Source organism: Belonocnema kinseyi, chromosome 9, assembly GCF_010883055.1.
Source record: "Belonocnema kinseyi isolate 2016_QV_RU_SX_M_011 chromosome 9, B_treatae_v1, whole genome shotgun sequence".
Taxonomy (NCBI): Eukaryota; Metazoa; Arthropoda; class Insecta; order Hymenoptera; family Cynipidae; genus Belonocnema; species Belonocnema kinseyi.
Window position 1 is genome coordinate 69,868,157 of NC_046665.1, and position 22,931 is coordinate 69,891,087.

A 22,931-nucleotide genomic window follows, 5' to 3' on the forward strand; every position below is an offset into this window, starting at 1 on the left:
GGTCGTTTCCCTATAAAAAAAGCATGTTTGAGCCACCCTAATATACACGACATTTAATCCGAAATTAAAAATAGTTGAATTCACTAAAAAATACGATTTTTAAACAAAATAGTCGAATCCTCAATGTAAGAAGATTAATTTTCAACGAAACAGTTGCATTTATATCAAAAAATGAATATAATTCTACCTAAATAGATTAAATTTTGACCTGTTGGAAATCAATTTTCTATATACATTTTCAAACTGAAAAATCTCAATTTTCAACAGAATAGGAAAAACCAAAAAGATTAGTTTTCCAACCCAAAAGACGAATTTTCAACGAAAAATATATGTTTTCAACTAAAACTGTGAAAATTGAATTTTCAGTTTAAAAAAATTAATTTTAAATAAAAAAGCAACTAATTTTCAATAAATTAGATCAATTCCAATCAAATATATTAACATTCTCCCCAAAAATATAAATTTTAATAAAGTATTTGAATTTCTACAAAAATATCATTTTTTAACAAAATAGTTTAACTTTCAACCAGAAATGAATTTTTAACTCAAATGATAAATCTATTCACTTTTATATCATTCGTCATAAAGGTTGGCGTGTGTGTGTGTGTATATACAGGGTGGACACGCTGGGGCTTACATTCATGGCGAGTTGAATGCTACCCGAATTGCACAGCAGCAGGGGAGAAGCCATTATGCAGCAGTATTTTCATATTTCGCGCCATTAAAGTTTCATTTGAATCGGTCATTCGGTTAAGTCCGTGCATCTTCGGATCAAGTTTATGATAGTTTTCATGGTTGCGTTCGAAACTTCAAACGGATACAAGTGTCAAAACAATATAGGTTATGTGTTCTATAGTAATTACAAATAATAAAAGTGTTTAATTAATAATGAAGTGGGACATGTGAACTGAGAAGTAAACGTCATTTTTTTCTGTGCCAATAACATTTTAGAGTGGCTGCTGATTGACAAATAGTATAAAATAGTAATAATATTCTGCGTTTCCAGTGGGCCAAGAGTGAATCGTGTTTAACGTTTATTTTTACTGCATAAAAAAGGTATGTTGTGAATAGACAGGATATGTTTCAAATAAACTAAATGAAATATTACATGCGTAAACTCTAAATTGACATTGCCTACATTTACTGACAGCAATTAGGGCAAATAGATGAATCTGAGCATAACCGTTTGAAGTTTCGAACGCAACCATGGAAACTACCATAAACTTGATCCGAAGATGCACGGACTTGGCCGAATGGCTGATCCTAATGTAACTTTTAAGGCGCGAGATATGAAAATACCCCTTTATAATGGCTTCTCCCCCTGCTGTTGTGCAATTCGGCTAGCATTCAACTCGTCATGTATGTAAGCTCCAGCGTGTCCACCCTGTATATATATATATATATATATATATTGAATTTCTCCTAAGGACAACCGCAGGATTTCGCCGGGAGCGCGAAATGCATATTTGAGAATCTTGTACAACAATTTTAAGGGGAAAAAACAGGAGGAAAAAGGTTCCAAGTTCAAAATAAATAAAATTGTATTTAAAAATGCACTATATTGTTATGAAAAAAAAGCAACAACAGGAGTTATGTTACACTATTTTGCAAGGCTTGTGGGTGAATGCGTATTTTCAGTACAAGAATAATTTTTTCCAATAAAAACTTAATTTACAGTGAGTGATTGAAAGCAAAGGATTTTCCCCAATTACTAAATTTTGGAAAATCACATTTCAAGATTTTCGAGTATCACATTGAAATAAAAAAATACACGTCGATTATTTTCGAACACGAAACTCGAAAAAAAAAGTTTTTTTGAAAAAAAATTTGATTGTAAATCTCCTATGTAATGTTATATATATTTTAAAATAGTGCAATCCTTGACCTTCTCTGACTAATAAAATTCCCTGATTTTTAGGTTTTCCCTAACCTACGTTCACCCTGATCTTAATAGCATTAATGTCACAAATTCTTCATGAATTTTCAAAAAAGTATTAAAATAATCAGCATGAAGTATCATTTAAATCCTTTAAATGCGAAAATTATAAGCCCCAAAAAACTGAATTTCTTTTTGTTAAAAGAAATTTTAGACCCTAAAATCTTATTATAAATAAAATATGTTAGTTGAAATTTAAAAACTTCATAGATTTTTGGGTCTGAATTTTGAAGAGCCCATTATCGTTCTGGATTCATTTGCGTTAACCCACTACCGCCCTTAAAACTTTCTTTTTTCTGAATTTTGAGATATTTAGGAATATTATTTTTATGGCGGAGTGTATACAAAACTAAAATTCTAGCTCATTACCGTCCTGACTTTCATGTAAATCTTTGCTTTAAAACTTGCTGTTCGTCTCAAAGTCATATTTGAAAAAACTCAAGTCTTTCAAACGTTACATATATGTCACTGTGGGCGATAGAGGGTTAATCAGCGGCAGTTTCATATTCTACGAATCAAAATACCCGATACGAAAAAAATTCTAACTTTTGAAAAAATTTGATCATTTGAAATTTTTACTTATAGAAAATCAACCATAAAATCGTTGGGCGCGCAGTTCGCAAGTTTGAGTGCGCTAGGGGGCGCGACTGTTGGTTCTCGCTCGGTTTTGTGAATTCTCTTTTGTTAAAGCTCTTTCGGGTATAACGGAACACATTCTCATTACGTAACTCGTGTTTCGCACTCGATTTTGTCCAAAATTTGAACTTTTCTACATTATGTTCAACACTATTATGTTGAATGCATATTATATTTATTTATAGACCTCTGTCTGGTACTGCTTTTTCAGGTATTGAAAAATAGTGTACACATTTTATTTTTCGTGGTTACTTTAATATTTGCTCCTTATTTTGCACACATTTTTATTCTCAGCTATCCTGAAAATGTAGCATTTCATACTATGTCTATAAAAAATGATCCTATCAAACATTTAATTTTTTTCTCTCGTTTTTCCATCAAATTAATTTGTTTACTTTCAATATTATTTTCTACGATTTAAACTTAAAATACGCATCCTAGCACAAAGTGGTTCGAAGCAAATTTGTAGATATAATTTAGGCAAAAAATCTTGTTAAATAAAATGTTATGGTAGCTTGTATTGTTTTGCTAACTAGTTCTTCAAATATTTTTTATATAATTTTATAACAAAAGTTTATAACAAAACTTTGACATCTTTTGTGGTTACATAACTTTTGCGATTTTATTTTTTTCTTCTCTTGTTTCGTTTTTCCAAAAATTAAATTTTTTATTTTACAATCTTATTTGTTAAGATTGAAAAAAAATCTACTCGAACTATATCAAAATGATTAATAACAAATTTGAAAATACTTTTTGGGTGAAAATTTTTTTGCATATTGATTCTGGGTGCGTACCTTTTGTCGTTTTTTTCTTTAAAAAATGTAATTTTTCCTTATTTTTTGAGCGATCAAAATTTAAATTTTCGATTTTTCAAAAAAGTTAAAAAAGTTGTTATGCTCATCTTGTTGGGCTTTCAAAAAGCAACGTCTTTCTTTTTTTACTTATTTTCGCATCGTTCATTGTTTGGCTTAAAGTGTTAATTTTTAGCCACATATCGAAATTTCGAATCTTAAAAAAAGTTGTATCAAAAATTTTGAAAATGATCTAACTTTTTTAATTTTTATACAAAATAGGTGGCTAACGAACTTGACCTTCATTTTTTGAAATTAAAAAAATTTACAAAATGTCAGTCTAATAGAATGATTTTTTCAAAATTTATCGTGCTCACATACAGACAGACAGGCACATGCCTAAAAACCTGGTTTTCAGGTTCAGAGGGTCTCAAAACGTGGCCATTTGACAAAAACAGCGTTGGGTGTGATGGTGGGGGGGGGGGGCAGGGGCAAACTGTACACACATCTAATACCTTCTCTGATGAAAATGTAAAAATGCAGATATTGCGCGCTAAATGAATTTTATTAGTCATAGATTTAACAGTATGTTACAATTTTTCACAGCTAACATTTGTACTAGTCTTAATCTACGAGGTGACCAAAAATATGGATCGAGAAGTGTAAAACAGACAATTAAATTATAAATTAAGGAATCAAATTTCCTTGGTTTTTGAAATTAATGATTCAAGAGGTCAGATATTATTCAAGTTTAATTGATAAAACTAGTCTCTAGCTCTCAACATGAGTTTAAAAAATTGGCTCACATTTAAAAATCACACATGTAAAATTTTCTGGTAAAGATTTGAACTTTAAAGTATATTAAGTTATAGTTACGAATCACTACTTTGTCGCATATATTTTTGGCCACTTTATAACAATTATTATGCATATTTAAATTCATTATAACTACGTACGATGGGCTTTTTCATTATGCATGAATTTGTACACATTTTCTCAAAATTTCCAATCAAAAATCCCCTTCCTTAATATTTTTTATGAATCTAATAGTTAATCAGACAAGAATTTAAAAAAACATAGTGAATAGCAACGTATAATAAAGTAATGACTAAAATATCAACTAAATTTCGATAACTCATGTTATCGCATTACAGATAAGTTTGGCTAAAAAGAGCATTAAAATTTAAAATCATTGCAGTACGAATGATTTTTTTTTTTTTTTTGATTATATATAAACACTGGGCATCAACGTAATTAATGTATGACGAATGACGGAACATCCAAGGCAAAGCTCTCCTACAATTCATTTTCATATTTTTCGAGAAATATGCAAGATTGTAGAAAAGAATGCCTGTTATATTTACAAGTAACTCTATCGGAACACAACTTTTCAATTGGTGGGTGGTCTCAGTCATCTAACTCTAGGTTACATTAAATTTAATCGTAACGTTTTAAAAGTCAAATTTATTTCTAGTGAGTTACTATCCCGTCTTTGGCTGCGGTCAAAATTGCAATTCGACTACACTTACATGTAAAAATAAATGTAACTTATAATTTAACAATAAACTGCCAGTTTGAATCATATTAAATTAATCCAGCGCTGCAAACAACTTAAAAATAAACGTACATTATAATAACTGACTTATTATAAATAGGTAGAAAAATACAAAAGCAAATTGCATTCGCTTTTGTATGTTGTAATAATACAAAACATGTCTTGGTGCAAGACTGATATACAAGAAATGTGTAAAAACATCTTAAATATCAAAGCCTTATTAAAAACATGGGAAATTAGATCCCAATACCATTCAGATCACGTTTCCGGTATCTTGGAGACTGCTCGCATTTACAAACTGTTTCATTTAAATCAACTGTTCAGCATAAATAAACTGAATGAAGCGACATTTTGTTGACGCACCTGCGGAATTTAACGAGGACATTTTTCAGATTTATGACAATTTTAGAGATATTTAATAGGGTGGGTCGAAAAAATTGGGATACTGATAAAGTGTACTGAATGTGGAATTGATCAATTCAAATCTAGGTAACATGTGCGAGAAAAATAAACTGGAAATCCCATTTAAGTGTGGATTCTCTGCCTGGTCCTAAATGGCCTTCGCTTAAATCGAACATGTTCGGTTTAAGTGAAGGTCATTTAGGATCAGTTCCGAAAATGCACATAAATAGGATATCCAGTATATCAAAACATAAATATTTCGTACATTAAATTCTCAAATTTGGCAAAAATTCAGTTGACTTCAGGTACCCTCAAATATGTCAAACAAAATTTAATCGATCGATTAAACACTCAGTACAATTAATGGGGTACCTAACTTTTCTAACTAATTAATTCTCACTAAAATGATCCCTTTTTGTCTTACAACTCAGCATCTCGAAAAATATATAACCCTCGTAAATGTCAGCTGTCTGTGACAAAAACTAAACGAGAATCGCTAGTTCCTCTTTCAAATAAAACATTTCAAAAGTAGAAAAATAAAATACTGACGAATGTACTGAACATAGTTAAGTACAACAGTTTTGAATAGGATATTTACAATATTTTGCCCGCTTCAGTTAAAGTGAACAAAAGTTTTGGAAAACTTTAAATGCAAATTTACAGCTTGTGTCAATCTCATCCGTTCACATTTCCAGCCTTGTTCACTAAACAAGTAATTCATTAATATTCTAAACTTGTCCTGGTACATTCGAGGCTAGAAATAATTAACTAGTGCCATTTACAAGAGATTCCATCCTCAGGTACTTGGTTAATTCTCTGTAAATATTTAAAAAAACAACTATTTAGTTCTTTAATTAGTTTTATAATTCATTTATTAGTTGTTAAATCACTACAAGGTATCTATTTAAATCCTGAACAAAATTGCCTGGCAACTCCAGGTTTTTTCCAGATATAATTTTTCATAGTGTGGAGCCATTCAAATATTTCGCATTTTTTAAAACAATATACGAAAAATATAATTAATCATTTCTTGAATTTATTTCTAATGTCCATGAATTTAAATAATGATTCAAACAACCCTACTTTTCAAATACTTGAATTTTCAACCAAAAAGATGACATTTTTCAAAAAAAATACGATTTTCCAACAGCATACATCAATTCTCAATCAAATAGTTGAATTTTCAAGCAAAAAAAATATAAATGTTTGAACAAATAGCTGCATTTTTAATTGAAAAACGTCAGTTTTCAACCAAAAATGAAATAGTTAAATTTTCAGTTAAAAATTAATTTTCTACTCAAAAAAAATCAGATTTATTCTAAAAACAAATTTAATTTAACTTTTAACCAATTAGTTGTATTGTCGACCAAAAAGATGAATTTTCAACTACAATCAAGAATATTTTACAAAAATACTTCAATTTTCAAGCAAAAAGAAGAGTTTTCAAATAAGAAGATCAATTTTGTACCACAAAGACCATTTTTTAACAAAATACATCAGTTTTCATCTAAAAAGGACAATTTTCAGTTAGAACAACTATTTTTTTCCCAAAGAGATGAATTTTAAACTAAGATTATGTGAATTTCCATTGAAGTAGTTGCATTTTCGGGTAAAAAAATAACTTTCAACAGAAATAAAACTAATTTTTACAAAATTTTCAAAAGTGATGAATTGTCAACTAAAATGATAAATCTTCAACTGGAATAGTTGAGCTTGAAAACGAAAAGATGAATTATTAATTAAAATAATGAGTCAACTAAAATCATTGAGTCTTAAACAAAAAGATGAATTTTCAACCCAGAAGATTATTTTCTACCAAAAGTCGAATTTTCAATTCAAAAAGATAATTATATAACCAACAATTGAATATTAAAATTTTTAGTTGAAAAAAATACTTTTCAATGAGAAGAAAACAAACAATGTTTCAACAAAATAGTTAAAGTTGCAACTATAATTGTTAAATTTTCAGTACAAAAATTGACAGCTAAAGAAAAAATGAATTTCAAGAAAAAAGTTCATTTTTCAATCAAGGAGAGGAATTCTCAATTAAACGAAACGAAACTTGACAAAATACATGAATTTTCAAACAGATACTTGTTTTTTCAACTAAAACCGCTCAATTTTCCACACAAAAAAATATATATTTGAATTTTCAGTTAAAGAAATTAATTTTTTCCCGGTATTTAAAATTCCCTAACAATTCCAGATTTTCCAGGTAGAGTAGACACCCTGCAGTATGATCACTCAGAAAATTACTACTCCTGAGATTTCCAAAAATAGTAAAATAATAACGAGAAAGTAACTGACAGGTTTAATTACAAATAACAAGGTTCACAGCGCAAAAAGAGCCCAAAAAAGGGGAAATAGTCTCATTTTTTCATGCAAAAAAGAAAAATGGGGGAAAGATCAAACACGTATTTTTATATTTAGAAAAAAAGAAACAATCTTTTTATAAAAAAAATTGTGCAGTTTTTAAATGATGTTAAATATTTTTATGATTGATAAATTAATATAAAAAATAGCGAGAAAACATCAAATTTGTTAAAAACAATTTTTATGTTTTAAGACGTTCTCATAATCAAGAATATTTCCTCTTCTAAAAATTCTTTCATTAATAAGCTAATCGTGATACTTATAAGGATAATTGAAATGTTCCCGTCCAAGATTTTTTATTTCATCCTTACTGTAATTTATTGATACTTTGCAAATAAATTATAATACTAAAATTATATTAAAGACAAACTATTTAAAAATCAATAAGAAAGAATTTGTAAAAATTAAGAGTTCTACAAATTTTTGAAAAGAAAACTCTTAAAATACTTTGGAATCTTCGAGAATAACTTAAAATCTTTCAAATAATTTGAAATTTTTATATGTCCTTCTGATCCCTTGAAATTATTCATATCTTTCAAAATAAAATTTAATTTCTTGTTGAAAACTCTATAGAAATTCATTAAAATCCTTTACAATCTTGGAAAATCGTAAAAATCCATCAAAATATGTTAAAATTATTTGAAATTCCACGAATATGAATAAAAAATTTGTCAACCCGTTTAAATAAAATGCAGGCCCGCTAAGTAACCGTTCAAGTCTCTGGAATTTTATTTTCTAATATTACAGACATAAACTAATTAAAATTCCATAATATCAAGATTCTAAATATTTAAAAAAAATCTAAAAATTGTTGAAACTGTCAATAGAATTGATCTCTTTATGTTATTTATGTCAAAAGATAATGAATTTTGACACAAAAAATAACACTTTACCCCACTGCGAAACGCTTCCACTCGTATGAAGCACACAAAGCATCAATAATTATTAATAAGCAATGCAGACATTGCTGCCATCATGCTTTTAGTATCAAAAAACAACTACTTCACTTATACTTACAAAAAAACTCGTGATTGAAGCGTCTCCAACCGTGAAAAGTTAAATCTTGTATTCTTGAAAACTAACAGTGTCACTAACTGGGTTCTTTACCTTACGCATTGTAAACTAAAGGATTTCATCATTGAAAAAGTTAACAATTGAACTTAAACATTAAAGAAAGTAGTTGAGGTGGAACTTATTTAAATTACACTATTTCAGTCATCACAGTACCTATTGTCGTCAAAAAAGGTGAATAGGTGACATTTTTTTCTAAAATAGGTGAGAAATGGGTGACAAACAAATGTTAAATAAGACAAACAAGCTGTGATTTCCTGTAAACCGACAGATGCCCAGAAGTTTTTTTCTTTGATTAAAACGGCCAACCTGAAAATGGAGTATTTACATTTCCACTGAGAACTAATTTTCAATTAAACAAAAATAAAAACTATTTTTTTACAAAACTTATTAATTGTTTACAACATAGTTAAATCCGTTACCAAATTGTTGATTTTTCAAACCAAAAGTTGAATATTCTGCACTTTTAAACCATAAAAGTTCAATTTTTAACCAAAAAATTAAGCAGATGAATTTCTACTGAGAAAAATTAATTTTCAATTAAAACAACGATCAAAACGAATTTTCTACAAAAAAAGTTGAATTTTATACCAAATTTTTTAATTTTCAACAAAGTAGTTTAATCGTCAACCAAAATAGATAAATCTTCAACTAAGAAGTTGCATTTTTAACTAAAAGGAGATGAAATTTCTACCAAAAAGTGAATTTGTTTACCGAGAAAAAATTTTCAGTCAAGAATGAAAAATAATGTTAAGCAAATTGTTGAGTTTTCAACAAAAAAGATTAATATTTATCACAAAATTTTATAGTTGATATCTAGACTGCAAAACTTTATTAAAAAATAAAAAACAATTAGATTTAACCAAATAGTATATATTTTCAACATGTCTAGATTTTGACACAAAAAAAGTTAATTTTCTTCCCAAAAAAAGACGAATTTTCAACAAAAAAAAACATAATTTTTTAACCAAAATGTTGAATTTTTAACCAAAAATGGAGAAGATAAATTTTCATTGAGAATGAATTAGGAATAAAAACAAAAACGAATTTTCTACAAAACAGTTTAATTTTATACCAATTTGTTGAATTTTCAAGCCACGAAGCCTAATTCTCTATCAAACAATTTAATTTTAAAAACAAAAACATGAAATAACAACAAAAAAGTTAATTTACAGTTAATCGGTTGACTTTTTAAACAAAATATTTGAATTTTTAGTTTAAAAAAACTTGTAAACAATAAAACGAATTTTAAATTTTTTAGCCAAAAAAAAAAACGAACTTTCAACTAAAATTATGATTCTTCAACGAAAAAAAATAAAATTAAAAAAAATTCGTTCAACTTTCAACCAAGGAGTGGAATTTTTAATGAATAATTTTTTTGGTTCAAAATTCTACTTTTTGGTTATAAATTCTACCATTTAGTTAAAGATTTAACTATTTTATTGAAAATTAAAGTCTTTTTTTTAAAAGTAATCGTTTTGGACAAAAAATTATATTGTTTGGCAGAAAATTCATTTTTATTATTGAAAATTCATATTTTTTGGATGAAAATTAATCTTTTTTGATTGGAAATTAATTCGTTTTATTTAAAAATCGTATTGTTGTATTTTTGTTTAATACATTATCTCTTTTACCTAAAAAACATATTTTTTGTGAAAATTCAACGATTTTTTTGAAAAAGTCATCGTTTTTTGTCGAAAATGTATACTTGTGTAGAAAATTCATATTTTTTGTTGAAAATTTATCTTTTGGTAGAAATATATATTTAATTGATGAAAATTCACCTTTTATATTTGAAAGTTAATATTTTTTATTGAAAAGTCTACTATTATATTTTTGGTGTTAAGTTAAAAATTCTACAAATTGTTTTAAAGTTTATTTATTTTATTGAAAATTGAACTAGGTTCTTAAAAAGTCACCTTTTTTTTTTGTTTAAAATTAACCTCTTGGTTCAAAAAATCTATTTCGATTGATGGTTCGTTCTTTTTATCAAAAACAAAACAAAGCAAAAGTATTATATTTATTTTTCAGAATTAATCTGAATTCAACTATTTTGTTACAAAGTCCTATTTTTTGTCGAATATTGATACTTTTTGAATTGAAAATTCTCTTTTACTTTAAAAATCGTCTTTTTGGGTGGAAAATTCAACGATTTGCTAACAAAAATATCACCTTTTAGATAAAAATTCATCTCTTGGTTAAAGATTCTACTATTTGGTTGAAAATTTAACTGTTTTGTTTAAAAAGTCGCCTTTTTGGTTAAAAATTGATCCTTTTTGATTGAAAGCTAATTATATTTATTTGAAAAAAAATATATATTTTTATTTTATAATTAATCTAAATTCAACTATTTTCTTAAAAACTAATCTTCTTTTATCAAAATTTCAAATAATTTATTAAATACTTGTATTTTTGGATAGAAAACCAATTCTTATGGTGTAAAAATCCTGATATGTTAGAAGTCGTATTTTTTATTTGAAAACTCGTCTTCCTTGCTTCAAAATTAAACTGGCTTGTAAAATATTCATATTTTCAAATTAAAAATGTAAGATTATGTTTGAAAATCTAACTCTTCCTGGTTGAAGTTTAATCTTTTTTGTTTAAAAATTCGATCATTTGGTTCAAGATTCGTCGATTAGAAAAGTGTAATAAAAACTGTATTTGGTGTGCAAGTTGAAATTTTAAATAAAATTATACTTTTTCAACTGAAAAAAGGTGACAAAAGATGAGAAACCCCAAAATAGGAGAAAAAGGTGACAAATTCCTAAAATAGATGACAAAAGGTAAAAAAATTCAAAATAGGTGACAAAAGGTGAATAGGTGACACTCTGTGATGACTGCTATTTGTTAAATTCTCGGTAACAAAATAAATTCACTGAAATTTTCCGGTTCAGCGGCCACACCTTTCCAAATTAATGACTACAGATATTTCTCGCAAGATGTCTTGTTCCAAGTAATTATTGTCCTTATCGACATGAATGAAAAATTAGTGTTTTTCATTGGTCCTTTCGTGATTGAACAAAACTGAGAGTTATAAAATATCAAAACACTTTTAATATTCATTTTAGTACAATCGAATGAAAAATCATTAATATTATTTTGGTTTTTCAAACTTTCATTAAATTATCCTCAAAATTTTACATGGGTTTTTCAAGGCAGATACAGACTAATTTTTTTATAAATAGCAGAATTGTAATGCTAAAACTTTTCAAATTTTCTGGTCGAAAATATATTTATTCCAGGTCTAGTGGCCACCTTCCAAAAGTAGGTAAAATATTCTTCAATCAAAAATAAGGTATTAAATTCGATTTATTCATCATACCTAAACCTTTCTGTCGTTCGATTTCAGAGACAACAAAGTCCCGAAGCTTTTTGTAGGCCTTCTCAACATTGTCGTTCTCGATTACTAAATGAAAATTCCCAGGTTGTTCACCTGTTAAAAATGAAAGTACTGTCTAAAAAATGTCCACAGGCTGTATAAAGTATAACTAATTACTGCGAATTACTTAACTGGAAAATTGGATGAGCCATTAAAACCAGGACGTGGAAAGTGTAAAGGAATGGTAAATGCGGAGTTTTTTACCCGGAAAATAAATATGAGGCATGGATATTAATACTCTTATTATTATAGAGATGCAGAAAAAAAAGTTTCAATTACGTAAAAAGTAAGATACTTCCAATCAATTTTAATTTACAACTTACGATTCATTTGATTTTCCTCTATGAGTTTTCTTAAAAGTTTAATGCCACTAGCATTAAACTTTTAAGAAAACACATAGAGGAAAATCAAATGAATCGTAAGTTGTAAATTAAAATTGATTGGAAGTATCTTTTCTTACCATATTCGATTTCCTCTTGTGCTGCCTTTAACCTGAGTTGTAGAGATTCCTCAGTTTCAGTATTACGTTCTCGTAATCGCTTTTCCAATTCAGATATGGATGGCGGTTTCACAAATACGTATAACGGATCCAGAGTAATTGTTTTCTTAATTTGTTTCACACCTTGTACGTCAATATCTAGCACACATACTTTTCCGGCACGCTGCACATCCTCAACGGCTCGTTTACTGGTAAAAAAAAGTGCAATTTCAGTTTTTAGATGCACAGGGTGGCCGTTTTAATCGACTAAATCAATTTTCGGTAATTTACCGGTTTTTTCCCGGTTCGCAAACATTTTTCACGGTCAATGAAATTTAAAAAATGGAACGTGGAACTGTTAAATTTTGAATTTTTAAAATTTTCATTTAAAAGTTTTTAATTAAAAAATTTTGTATTCAAATGCTCAATAATTTACGGTTTACTCGTATCAAATTGAAGGTACTAACATTTTTCAATATAAAAAAATATAAATCCACGTTATCATTTTGAATGCTCTAAATCAAAAAATCAATCAATGAACTTTACAATTTTCAAAATTATATAATTTTAAGGAATTTTAAGATCTAGAAGTTGTTTTAAATTGGTTTTAAATTTTAAATTTTTTCTACATTTGAATCTCTACATTTCTACATTTGAATTTCCACATTTGAATTTCTACATTTGAATTGAATTTTTTCTACAATTTTCAGAAAATCCTACAAATTTTAGAAAATTTCTTTACAATTGGGATGTATAAATAACCATTGAACATTTATTATTTGTAGGTGAAATTTGAGTAATTTTAAGAGATATGTAGAAGTTTTGAAAATATTTAAACTTAATGTAAAACTTGAAATGATAGCCTAATATAAAATAAAATGGAAATTTTCGCAGATTTTAAACAATTTTAAGAGAATATTTAAAAAGTTTTTCAAAGATTTAAAGAAATTTTTAAAAAAGATTCTCTAAGATTTTAATAAAACTTTCTAAAATTTTCATCAGAATTTTTAATCTTTTTAAAACTCCTAAATATCTCTTAAAATTACTCAAAATTCTTCTACAAATGTTCATTTGTAAATTATACATCAAAATTTTAAAATTTCATTTACAAATTAAGCATTTTCAAATACAACAATTAACACTGCAACGTTGAAAGTTTAAAGACTCTTTGAAATTTTAACGATTCCAGGCTTTCTATGTCAAACAATTCAGTTAAAGATTCTTTACTTTTAATTATTTGGTTGCAATTTACTTGTCTTAAATAAAAATTAAAATACTGCTAAATATTCAATAATTAATCTTTTTTTATTATTAAAAATTGCAAATGGAATGGGTTAAAAATTTAATATTTTAGACTGAAACAATATTATAAATTTAATAAAATCCTTTAATTAAGAATATATCATTATGAAGTTATTTTTAAGTTGAAAATAGTTTATAAACTTTCAGTAACACGTTCACATTTGTTTAATGCCTAAGAGTTTTCATATTGAAATAGTTTAAGTTTTAACTTTAAAAGCTGAAAATTCTTAAATTTTCAACTGGTTTAAAATCGTTTTGTCAAATCGTTTTTGTTCACTTTTTATTAATTAAAGTACAAATAAATTTTAAAAAATGCTTTATTTATCAAATAAACCTTTTTTTTTATCCAAAATGTTCAACATCAAAGGCTTTTATTTTTTATTTGTTCAAATCTTTCAGAAAGCATTTAAAAATTATTTAAATTAAAAATGTAAGCTTATAAATAAAAATTCTTAATGGAAAATTTTTAAAGTAAAAAAATTTCGAATTACGCATTGTAAGCTAAATAATAGCATAATTGAAAACCATAACAATTCCACTAATTATTTAAAAACTGTTAAAATCCAACGTGAACAGATTTTCTTCTACAAATTTGTAAAATTCCCGATAAAAAAAATTCACTGTCATTTCCCAGTTTCAAAAAATTCCCGGTTTCCCGCTCCAGCAGCCACCCTGGATGTAGTTAAATTTTCAAAAAATAATTAGATTTTTAACAAAATAGTTGCATGTCTAACCAAACAGTTGAATTTTCAAATAATGGAGATTGAAATTGAATCCGATATTTGAATTTTCAAGACAAAACGGTAAATTTTTTAGAAGACGGTTGAATTTTAATAAAAAAAGTTCACTTTCAACCAAGAAACTTGACTGTTCTACCATGAAAAATGAATTTTCAACAAAGGAGTACATTTTTTAGGCTAAAAAGTCGAATATTTTAGAAAACAGTGGACTTTAAATCAAATCTTAATTATTTTAAACACTTGGAAAATTATATGCTTTCTTTTTTAGGGTGTCCACCGATTCTTAGGAACGAAATTTAAGGCTTTTTAAAAGGTTTCCAGGTAACGAAGTCAAGTTTTTCCAGGTTTCTTTTTTTTACATCAAAAAAGGAAATAACCATTTGCTATACATATAATAAAAACATTTGTTATTATATAATAATTTGTAAAGAAAGCAGAACCATAAATAAACAAATTCATATTTTTTTCTAACATAAGTCGTCTTCTAATTCCCTGAAATCCTTGTGAACAAATTTTGAAATGTTTGAAATTTTTATGAAATCTTTGAAATATTTGTGAAAGATTTCTCTAATCTTTGTTTATGAAATCTTTTGCGTTCGTCTGATATCATTGAAATCTTTTAAAATGTATTGAAACCTTTAAATTAGTTTAATATCTCTGAAATATTTCCAATTGTTTAAAACCTTTAAAATGTTTTGCAATCTTTGAAATCCTTCTTTATATTTTTGGAATTCTTATATTTTTATACATTTTGGTGAAATCTTTGTAATCTTTATGAAATCTTTTGAATTCATTTGAAATCATAAAAATATTTTTAACCTGTTTTACTATAACCTTTTTACAATCTTTAAGATTCTTGAAATATTTATGAAATGTTCGAAATCTTTGGATTTTTTCAAAAATCTTTGTCAAATCTTTTTAAATAGTTGTGAAATTATTCTTAAATATTTGTCTGTGAAATTTGTTATTCGTTGAAAATCATTGAATTATTGGAAATCCTAATGAGATCTGTTCAAATTTTCTAAAATGTTTTCAAACCTTTCGAAAAGAAAAACAGGGTGGCAGTTTTGATCAAAGAAACAAATTCCCGATTAACAAACATTTTTCACGGTCAATGAATTTAAAAAATTCGAACTCTAGGTAAAAAATTTTCAATTTGAAGTAATAAAAACAAAGCTTTATTTATTTCGAAATCTGGAAAAATCTAAATGTTGTTTTAAATTTTTTCAAATTTGGGAAATGTTTTTAAATATTTTAAAATATTCTCTAAAAATTAATTTTTTAATTCAAAAAATCATTTTGAATTTCCCTAGAAAACTTAAGAAAATTTTTTTTATTCTTTTCAAAATTCTTAAAAAGCTTCTATTTTTCTTTTTAGAAATCTGCAAACATTTATATTTTGTACTAAATTAGGCAATTTTTTCAGAAATTCTGAATATTTTTTCAGCTTACTCGAATTTTTTCTAAGAATAATAGGTGTTTAAGATTGATTTATACATCAAAATTGTACATCACAATTGAAATTGTAAGGTTCAAAGTTGTTTTGTTCGTTTTTAAACATTTGTTCTCTAATAATTGATTTAAAATGAACAGGCAAATGTTTCTAAATATTAAAGCAATTGGTCTTTCTGGTATTTAAAAAATCAAAAGTTTTAGACTGAAATAATTCCTAAAATTTAATAAATTCAAATATAATAATTAATAATAATAAATTCATTGTTAAAATATATATATATAAATTATGAGTATATTATTTTGTAGTTATTTTAAAATTGAAAATAGTTTATAAAGTTTCAGTTGTTTAACTACTATGTCTTTCCAATTGAAACAGTTTAATTTTTAACGTTAAAATCTGGAAATTCCTAAATTTTGAACTGATTCCGAATCGTCTTATACATTAAATTTTATTATTATTCACTTTTTAATCCTTAATGTACAGTTCGATTTCAAAAATAATTATAATTTATATATTCACAGTTGATCAACCAAAAATATTTTTGATCCAAAATTGTGGATTTCAAACGCTTCTAATTTTTAATTTTTTAATTCTTTAAAGCGGCATTTTTTATATGAAAGATTGTCGAATTGCGCATTTTGAACTTAGTGATATCATAAATGAAACATATAAAAATTGAACTAATTTTTTTTAAACTGTTAAAATCAAACTTGGACAGATTTTTTTCTAAAAATTTATAAAATTTCCGGTTATAAAAATTAAATAAATAAATATATACATATATATATATATATATAAATATTATAAATGCAGTTATTAAAATTACCTTGTTCCGTACATGTTACCACTGTACGTTGCACTTTCGAGAAACTGTCCGCGATCGATTTGACTCTGCATTTCTTCTTTATCAGTAAAGTAATACTCCTTGCCATTTTGTTCACCTGCTCTAGGTTTTCTTGTGGTATGACTAATCGAAAACCCGAAGGAATCAGGAAGTTCGTCAAAAAGTTTCTTTATCAAAGTACTTTTCCCCGTACCAGAGGGGCCGCACAACACCAGCGGCCGAAAGCCTTTTTGGACCATATTAAAAGCACCTGCAAAATTAGCATATTCTTTCCATTATTATTTCGTCGCCCGTAAGTTATAGTAATTATACTATGCAATGCCATTCAATGTGAGAAAATGAGGCTTAAAGTTTAACCATCTTACCAAAAATATCTTTGATATTTTTAAATCTCTCTATTAAAAAGTTGATAAATATTAAAAATGCTGTTAATTGCGCTTTTTTTAATATTATCTTGAATGTAGTTTAACTGATGTGGAAAATTGTATGGCGTAATATGAGATTAAAAAAATTCATTTTTTCTCAGAGTTATAGTACAATATGTTAACCAAATATTTATAAATGAACTATTTATAATGAATTTTGTTTTTTAATTTAACAAAATGATAGTTTACATTATATTGTATTGGATACCTCAAATTAAATGAGTTATTCTCATATTATTGACTTTCGAGCAATATTCCGTTGGTTACTTTTAAGATTAAACATATTTCTGAAAATAATTGTTATCTTTCAAATTGTAGTTAAGTTCTCAATATAAAATATGCGCTATTAAGTTAGAAATTTGTAAATTTTATAACAATTTTAAAAAAGAATATGGCGTAATATAGTTCCAATTTTTAAATAAGGTTACAAATTTAGTTAATAATTGTAACATGTTAGAGACTAAATTTTGGGGAAAATCTTATCTAGAAATTGTGTCAATTATATAACTTTTATCTATATGCTGTGCATAGAAAGAAATAATTTTTAATGGACAGGGTGGCCGCAGGCCAGAAAAAATCTGGAAATCAGGGAAGCCAGGGATTTTGATAAAAAAATGATAAAAGTCACCGAATTTCTGTAAGAATTATTTTAAGTAGTAACTGTGAAAAATAATCGAACTGTCACAGTAAATTTATTTCTTATATCACTTTTTTAAGATAAAGTCACTATAGTCACGCTTTGAATAAAAAGATCACTTTTATCATGTTTCTTTAAATAAATTAAACCCACACAATAAGCACTATTTAATTCAGGGCTGGCTACACCTATTTCTGAAGTTTCTTCAATTCTTTTGAAATTATTTAAGGTTTTGAAGGGGTTTGAAATATTTTAGGAAATTTTAAATGGTTTTTTAAACATTGAAAGGAATATTCAAGAGTTTAAAGAAATTTCATATGATTTCAAAATATTTTAAAGAATTTGCTAATATTTTAGGTAGATAAGAAATAAGTAAATTGGAAATACTGGAATGTAACACGGTTCACGGGTGTTTACGGTCAAAATGCGTACTGTCTTCTTGAAGGACGTGCAGCTGCCACGTCGTCGCAGCGTCCCTGGCAGAAGAGCAAACAAAGGACCTAAAGCCTGTAGCCCCGAAACGGAATGATCTACCTGCCTAACTTGAGGATTTTCCGTGGAAGTGAAGAAAGCGAGTAGTAGCATGTGAAAATTAAATATTAAACTCCGATTTTGACGCCACATGGGGTATTTTAAAAAAAATTTCAAGGGATTTGAATTTTTTTAAGGCATTTAAAAAAATTCAAATCAATTTTCAAGAGCTTTACAAATTTTCCAGACATTTCTAAAGATTATGAAGGATTTTAGAATATTTTAAAAGATAACAAGGCATCTTAAAATTACTTAAATAATTTAATAGGATTTCAAAGGATTTCAAATATTTTAGTACATTTGAAACAAATTCAAAGGAATTTTCAAGAGCTTTAAAATATTTTGTTGGATTTCTAAAGATATTAAAGGATTTAAGAGTATTTTAAAAGATTACAATGCACGCTCAATTTATTTCAATAATTTAATAGCATTTCAAAGAGTTTTAAATATTTTAGGGTATTTAAAAAAATCTCAGAAATTAATATTGATTTTAATCATTTGAGGAGATGTCAGAGGATGTGAAACATTTTAGGGTATTTAAAAAGATTTTAAGGAATTTAAAAATGTATTTCAATAATTTCAAGAAATTCCAGGTGATTTTAAAGATTTTAGAGTAGTTTTAAAAATTCCAAGGAATTTGTAGGATTTGAAATAAATTAGGAAAAGGAAAAAGACAAGGATTTAAAATAAATTAGGGTATTTTGAAAAATTCAAAGAAATTTTTAAGGATTTCAGGGGATTAATAAAAATTCCAAGGAATTTTCGAGAGCTTTAAAAAGTTGTGAACACTTTTCAATGGATTTTAAATAGTATAGGATATTTTAAAACACAATTTTAACAGATTTCAATCATTTGAAGGGATTTCGAAGGATTTTGGGGATTACGAAAAAATCCAAGGAATTTTCATGCGCTTTAAAAAATTGCAAGGGATTAATAAAGATTTTTAAGGATTTGAAATATCTTAGGATGTTTTAAAAGATTCCAAGGCGTTTTTAAGAGATATAAAAAGATGAAAGACATTTCACAAATTTTCAAAAGATTTGAAGTGTTTTTGGAAATTTTGAAATATTCCAAGGTAATTTTTGATTGATTTCTATAATCTGAAGGGATTTAAAGGAATTTAAAACACTTGAGGGCATTTTAAAAGATTTCATAGAATTTATAATGGATTTTAATAATTTAAAGAGAATTCAGCAGATTTTTAAGATTTTAGGGTATTTTTAAAAACCCCAAGAAATATTTAAGAGCTTTTCAATGTTTAAACAAATTTCAAAGGTTTTGACATTTTTTTGTTATTTTAAAATATTTCAAGCAACATTAAGAAAAATGCAATGATTTTGAGGGATTTAAAAAGATTTGAAATATCTGAATTCTTTTAAATTTACTCAATTCGACAGAGTTAAATTTTTTCTTAGTGTTTTTTTTTTTAATTCATCCGGAAGGTTAACACACTTTGAAATATTAGGCATTTCATAAAATTCTTTTGATTTTTTCTAAGCTCATTTCAAGATAACTAAATTCAATGAATTTCTTTAAATTTTTGAATCGTGTCAAATCATTTGATTTTCGAAATTCATCTTGTATTTTTTTATTCACCTTGAATTTTTATGAATTTCATCTAATTCTGGCCCTTTTCCTTAAATTCGTCTACATTCACTCTAATTTGACTGAAAAAAATGTAATTTTTCCAACTCATTCGCATTTTTTGGAAGTCTTATGAATTTATCCCACCTTTGTTAAAATTCACCTGAAATTCTTATGAATCTCATAGACTTCTTTTAAATTCAAAAGAACATGATTCACATTACTAATGGAGATTAGTTCCTTTTTGGATTAGAAATGGTCACTTCATCAGTTGTTTTTCTTTTTCCAAATAAATTTAAACCGTGACAGCCCTGAGAATAATAAATTAATATGTCATAATTTTAAATTGTTTTATTCCAATAATAAAAGATTCTATATCAACTGTATTACAAGATTACAATTTTGGTCTTTAAATATTTTTAATGGATTTTAATAGTTTGAAGTGATTCTAGAGGATTTTAAAGATTTTAGGGCATCTTTTAAAATTCCATGGAATATTCAAAAGCTTTAAGCAGTTTCGAAGAAATTTTAATATTTAAGGTTATTTTACAGGATTTCAATACCACGAAAAACGAGAAATTATTGAGGGGAAAATCAGAAAATTTTGAAAATTAGGTTTTGCGGCCATCCTGAATAAAGGAAATAATATTTGAATTAAATCATTTTAAAAGGATGCATTTATTTATAAATTCATAAATTGATAAAAGATTTTAGAGGAAAGTCAATACGGTGAAAGCTTTTGTAGATGCAAGAGGATAAAAACAACTTCTTCACACATTTTTTATTAGAGCCGTGCAATACTATAATTTACCATACTGACTTTGAAAAATCGGATCTTATTTGAAATTAGAATAGGCGTTAGGTATCTGAAATTTAACAGTCAGTGAATATTTCGAATTATTAAAATTCTCAGTTCCGTGGCTCCGTTTATGAACACAAGTGTTTTTGTTATCGTTTTTTGCGTGAACGTATCTATTTTTATTGCACAACTCTAACACAAGTTTGCAGTTACGCACTTAGAAATCATGCGCTTTTCTTGACTTGTAAATAAAATCACAAATAACTCTTCCATACTTATCGTAGACTTTCTAAACGACATAGAAAACACCATCCCTTAAAGGATCTTCGTTAATATTGTGAAATCTTCTAAATGCCAGATATAAACTGTTCATCGGATAAGACTAAAAATTAAAGGAGACTTAAGTAATTTCAAAGACAAGTGATTAATTATTACTTTTAACATAAATTTAGTGAAGTAATGGTTAACAGATTAAAAAAATTATACAGAAAATATAGTCTATCAGTCAAAATAGTTTGAAAAAAAAAACCATCAATTTGTCAATTATTATTCAACTAGTCAATGGGCATTCTAAATTTCACTTTCACCATTCAACCGTAAAAAGTTTTGTAAATAGATTATTACTAGTACATACGCTGTAACATCTATCGGAGAATATAAAAGGGAGATCAAGGTCTTCGAAATATTGATTTCTCGGCGCAAACGTGTCGGAAAACGTGCAAACAGCCCGTGTCACGCACAATTAAGTTAACCTCTCAATCACATAGTCATCTCGTGTGGTGCACTTATATTTAATCGAATGCTATTCAGTATTTGAATATATATTAAAAATATAATATTAATTACTTTCTTGGAAGAACTGTTAATTTTGAAATCACGATTGAATCTGCACATGATGGAATCATTTCGGCGGGGAACTATTTTTCCAACGCGATAATCGCATTGCGAATAACAATGAAATAATATGTCAGCTTACCTTTGTGTTTTAAATACGAGTAGAGATAAATCACTATAATAGAAAAAATTTCCACTGCAGGTACCGAGAAAAAAATAACCGGAGCAGACAAAATCGGAGTAAATTGTTAAAATTAAAATGACATGTTCTCGGTTTTTCTGGTTTCCGCACGACCACAGGTTTCCGTTATTGCTGAATGCGCATGCGCAGTTCTCACTCCGTCGGTAAAATCAACTTTCTACCACATCACGTGGAACAATTTCGAAATTAAATTAATGAATTCAAACAGGTTTTTAAAATGTGATCCAGTTATTACAGTTTTAAAAGCTCAAGAGTGATACAAAATCCCAATTTCGAAATTCCCTTACCGTCATAGATTTTTGTTTCTGCTATAAAAACAACCTTACGTAATTTCAAACAAAAAATGAATTTCAAAAAAAAAAAAAAAGAATTATAACGAAAAGATTAACACCAAAACATAAGACGACAGAAAAATCTCGAAAAATAATATTTCTAAATAATAAATTTCCCGAATAATAAAATTCCTGAATTATGAAACTACCTACAGCTTATAATATTAACGTATTTGGAAATTCCCCAATAATAAAATTTCTGAATTATAAAATATCTGAACTAGAAAATTCCCAAATTTTATAATTCCCGCATTTAAACAATTAACCTTTTTTTTATCAATATTATTCATTGAATACACTATAATTAAACATTTTTATATAAAAATATTTGCAATGATTAAAGTTTACAAATTATTGTTTGAGTTTAAAATAACAATAATTAAATAATATATATTTCTGGATATTAGTTCAAGTTTTCAACCAAATAAATAAACTTTAATTCAAAGAAGATACATTTTTAAGAAAAAATGGAATAGTTACATTATCAGTTTAAAAATTAATTTCTAATTAAAAGAAAACAAATTTTCAAATAAATAATTCAGTTTTCAACATAAGAAATAAATTTTTGTCTAAAATGATGAACCATCAATAAAAAATGCATTTTTAACGAAAAATTTTGAGTAA

General features: G+C 26.6%; 1 protein-coding gene across 8 annotated transcripts; it reads right to left on the reverse strand.

The window, feature by feature from the left end:
- Positions 1-3,909: 3,909 nt before the first annotated feature.
- LOC117180858 (guanylate kinase) lies at positions 3,910-22,086 on the reverse strand. 8 transcript variants are annotated; one of them, XM_033373402.1, is made up of 7 exons: positions 21,916-22,086; positions 21,574-21,741; positions 21,215-21,321; positions 16,946-17,213; positions 12,604-12,830; positions 12,087-12,197; positions 3,910-5,281 (listed from the first exon to the last, which is right to left on the reverse strand). In XM_033373402.1, the coding sequence occupies exons 3-7, from the start codon at positions 21,249-21,251 to the stop codon at positions 5,226-5,228; spliced, it is 699 nt and encodes a 232-aa protein (XP_033229293.1). In that variant the 5' UTR covers positions 21,252-21,321; positions 21,574-21,741; positions 21,916-22,086; the 3' UTR covers positions 3,910-5,225. The 8 variants fall into 8 exon arrangements, with proteins under 8 accessions (XP_033229293.1, XP_033229297.1, XP_033229294.1 ...); XM_033373406.1 differs by having other exon boundaries at positions 3,910-6,136; XM_033373405.1 differs by lacking the exon at positions 3,910-5,281 and adding an exon at positions 8,959-9,073.
- Positions 22,087-22,931: the final 845 nt, after the last annotated feature.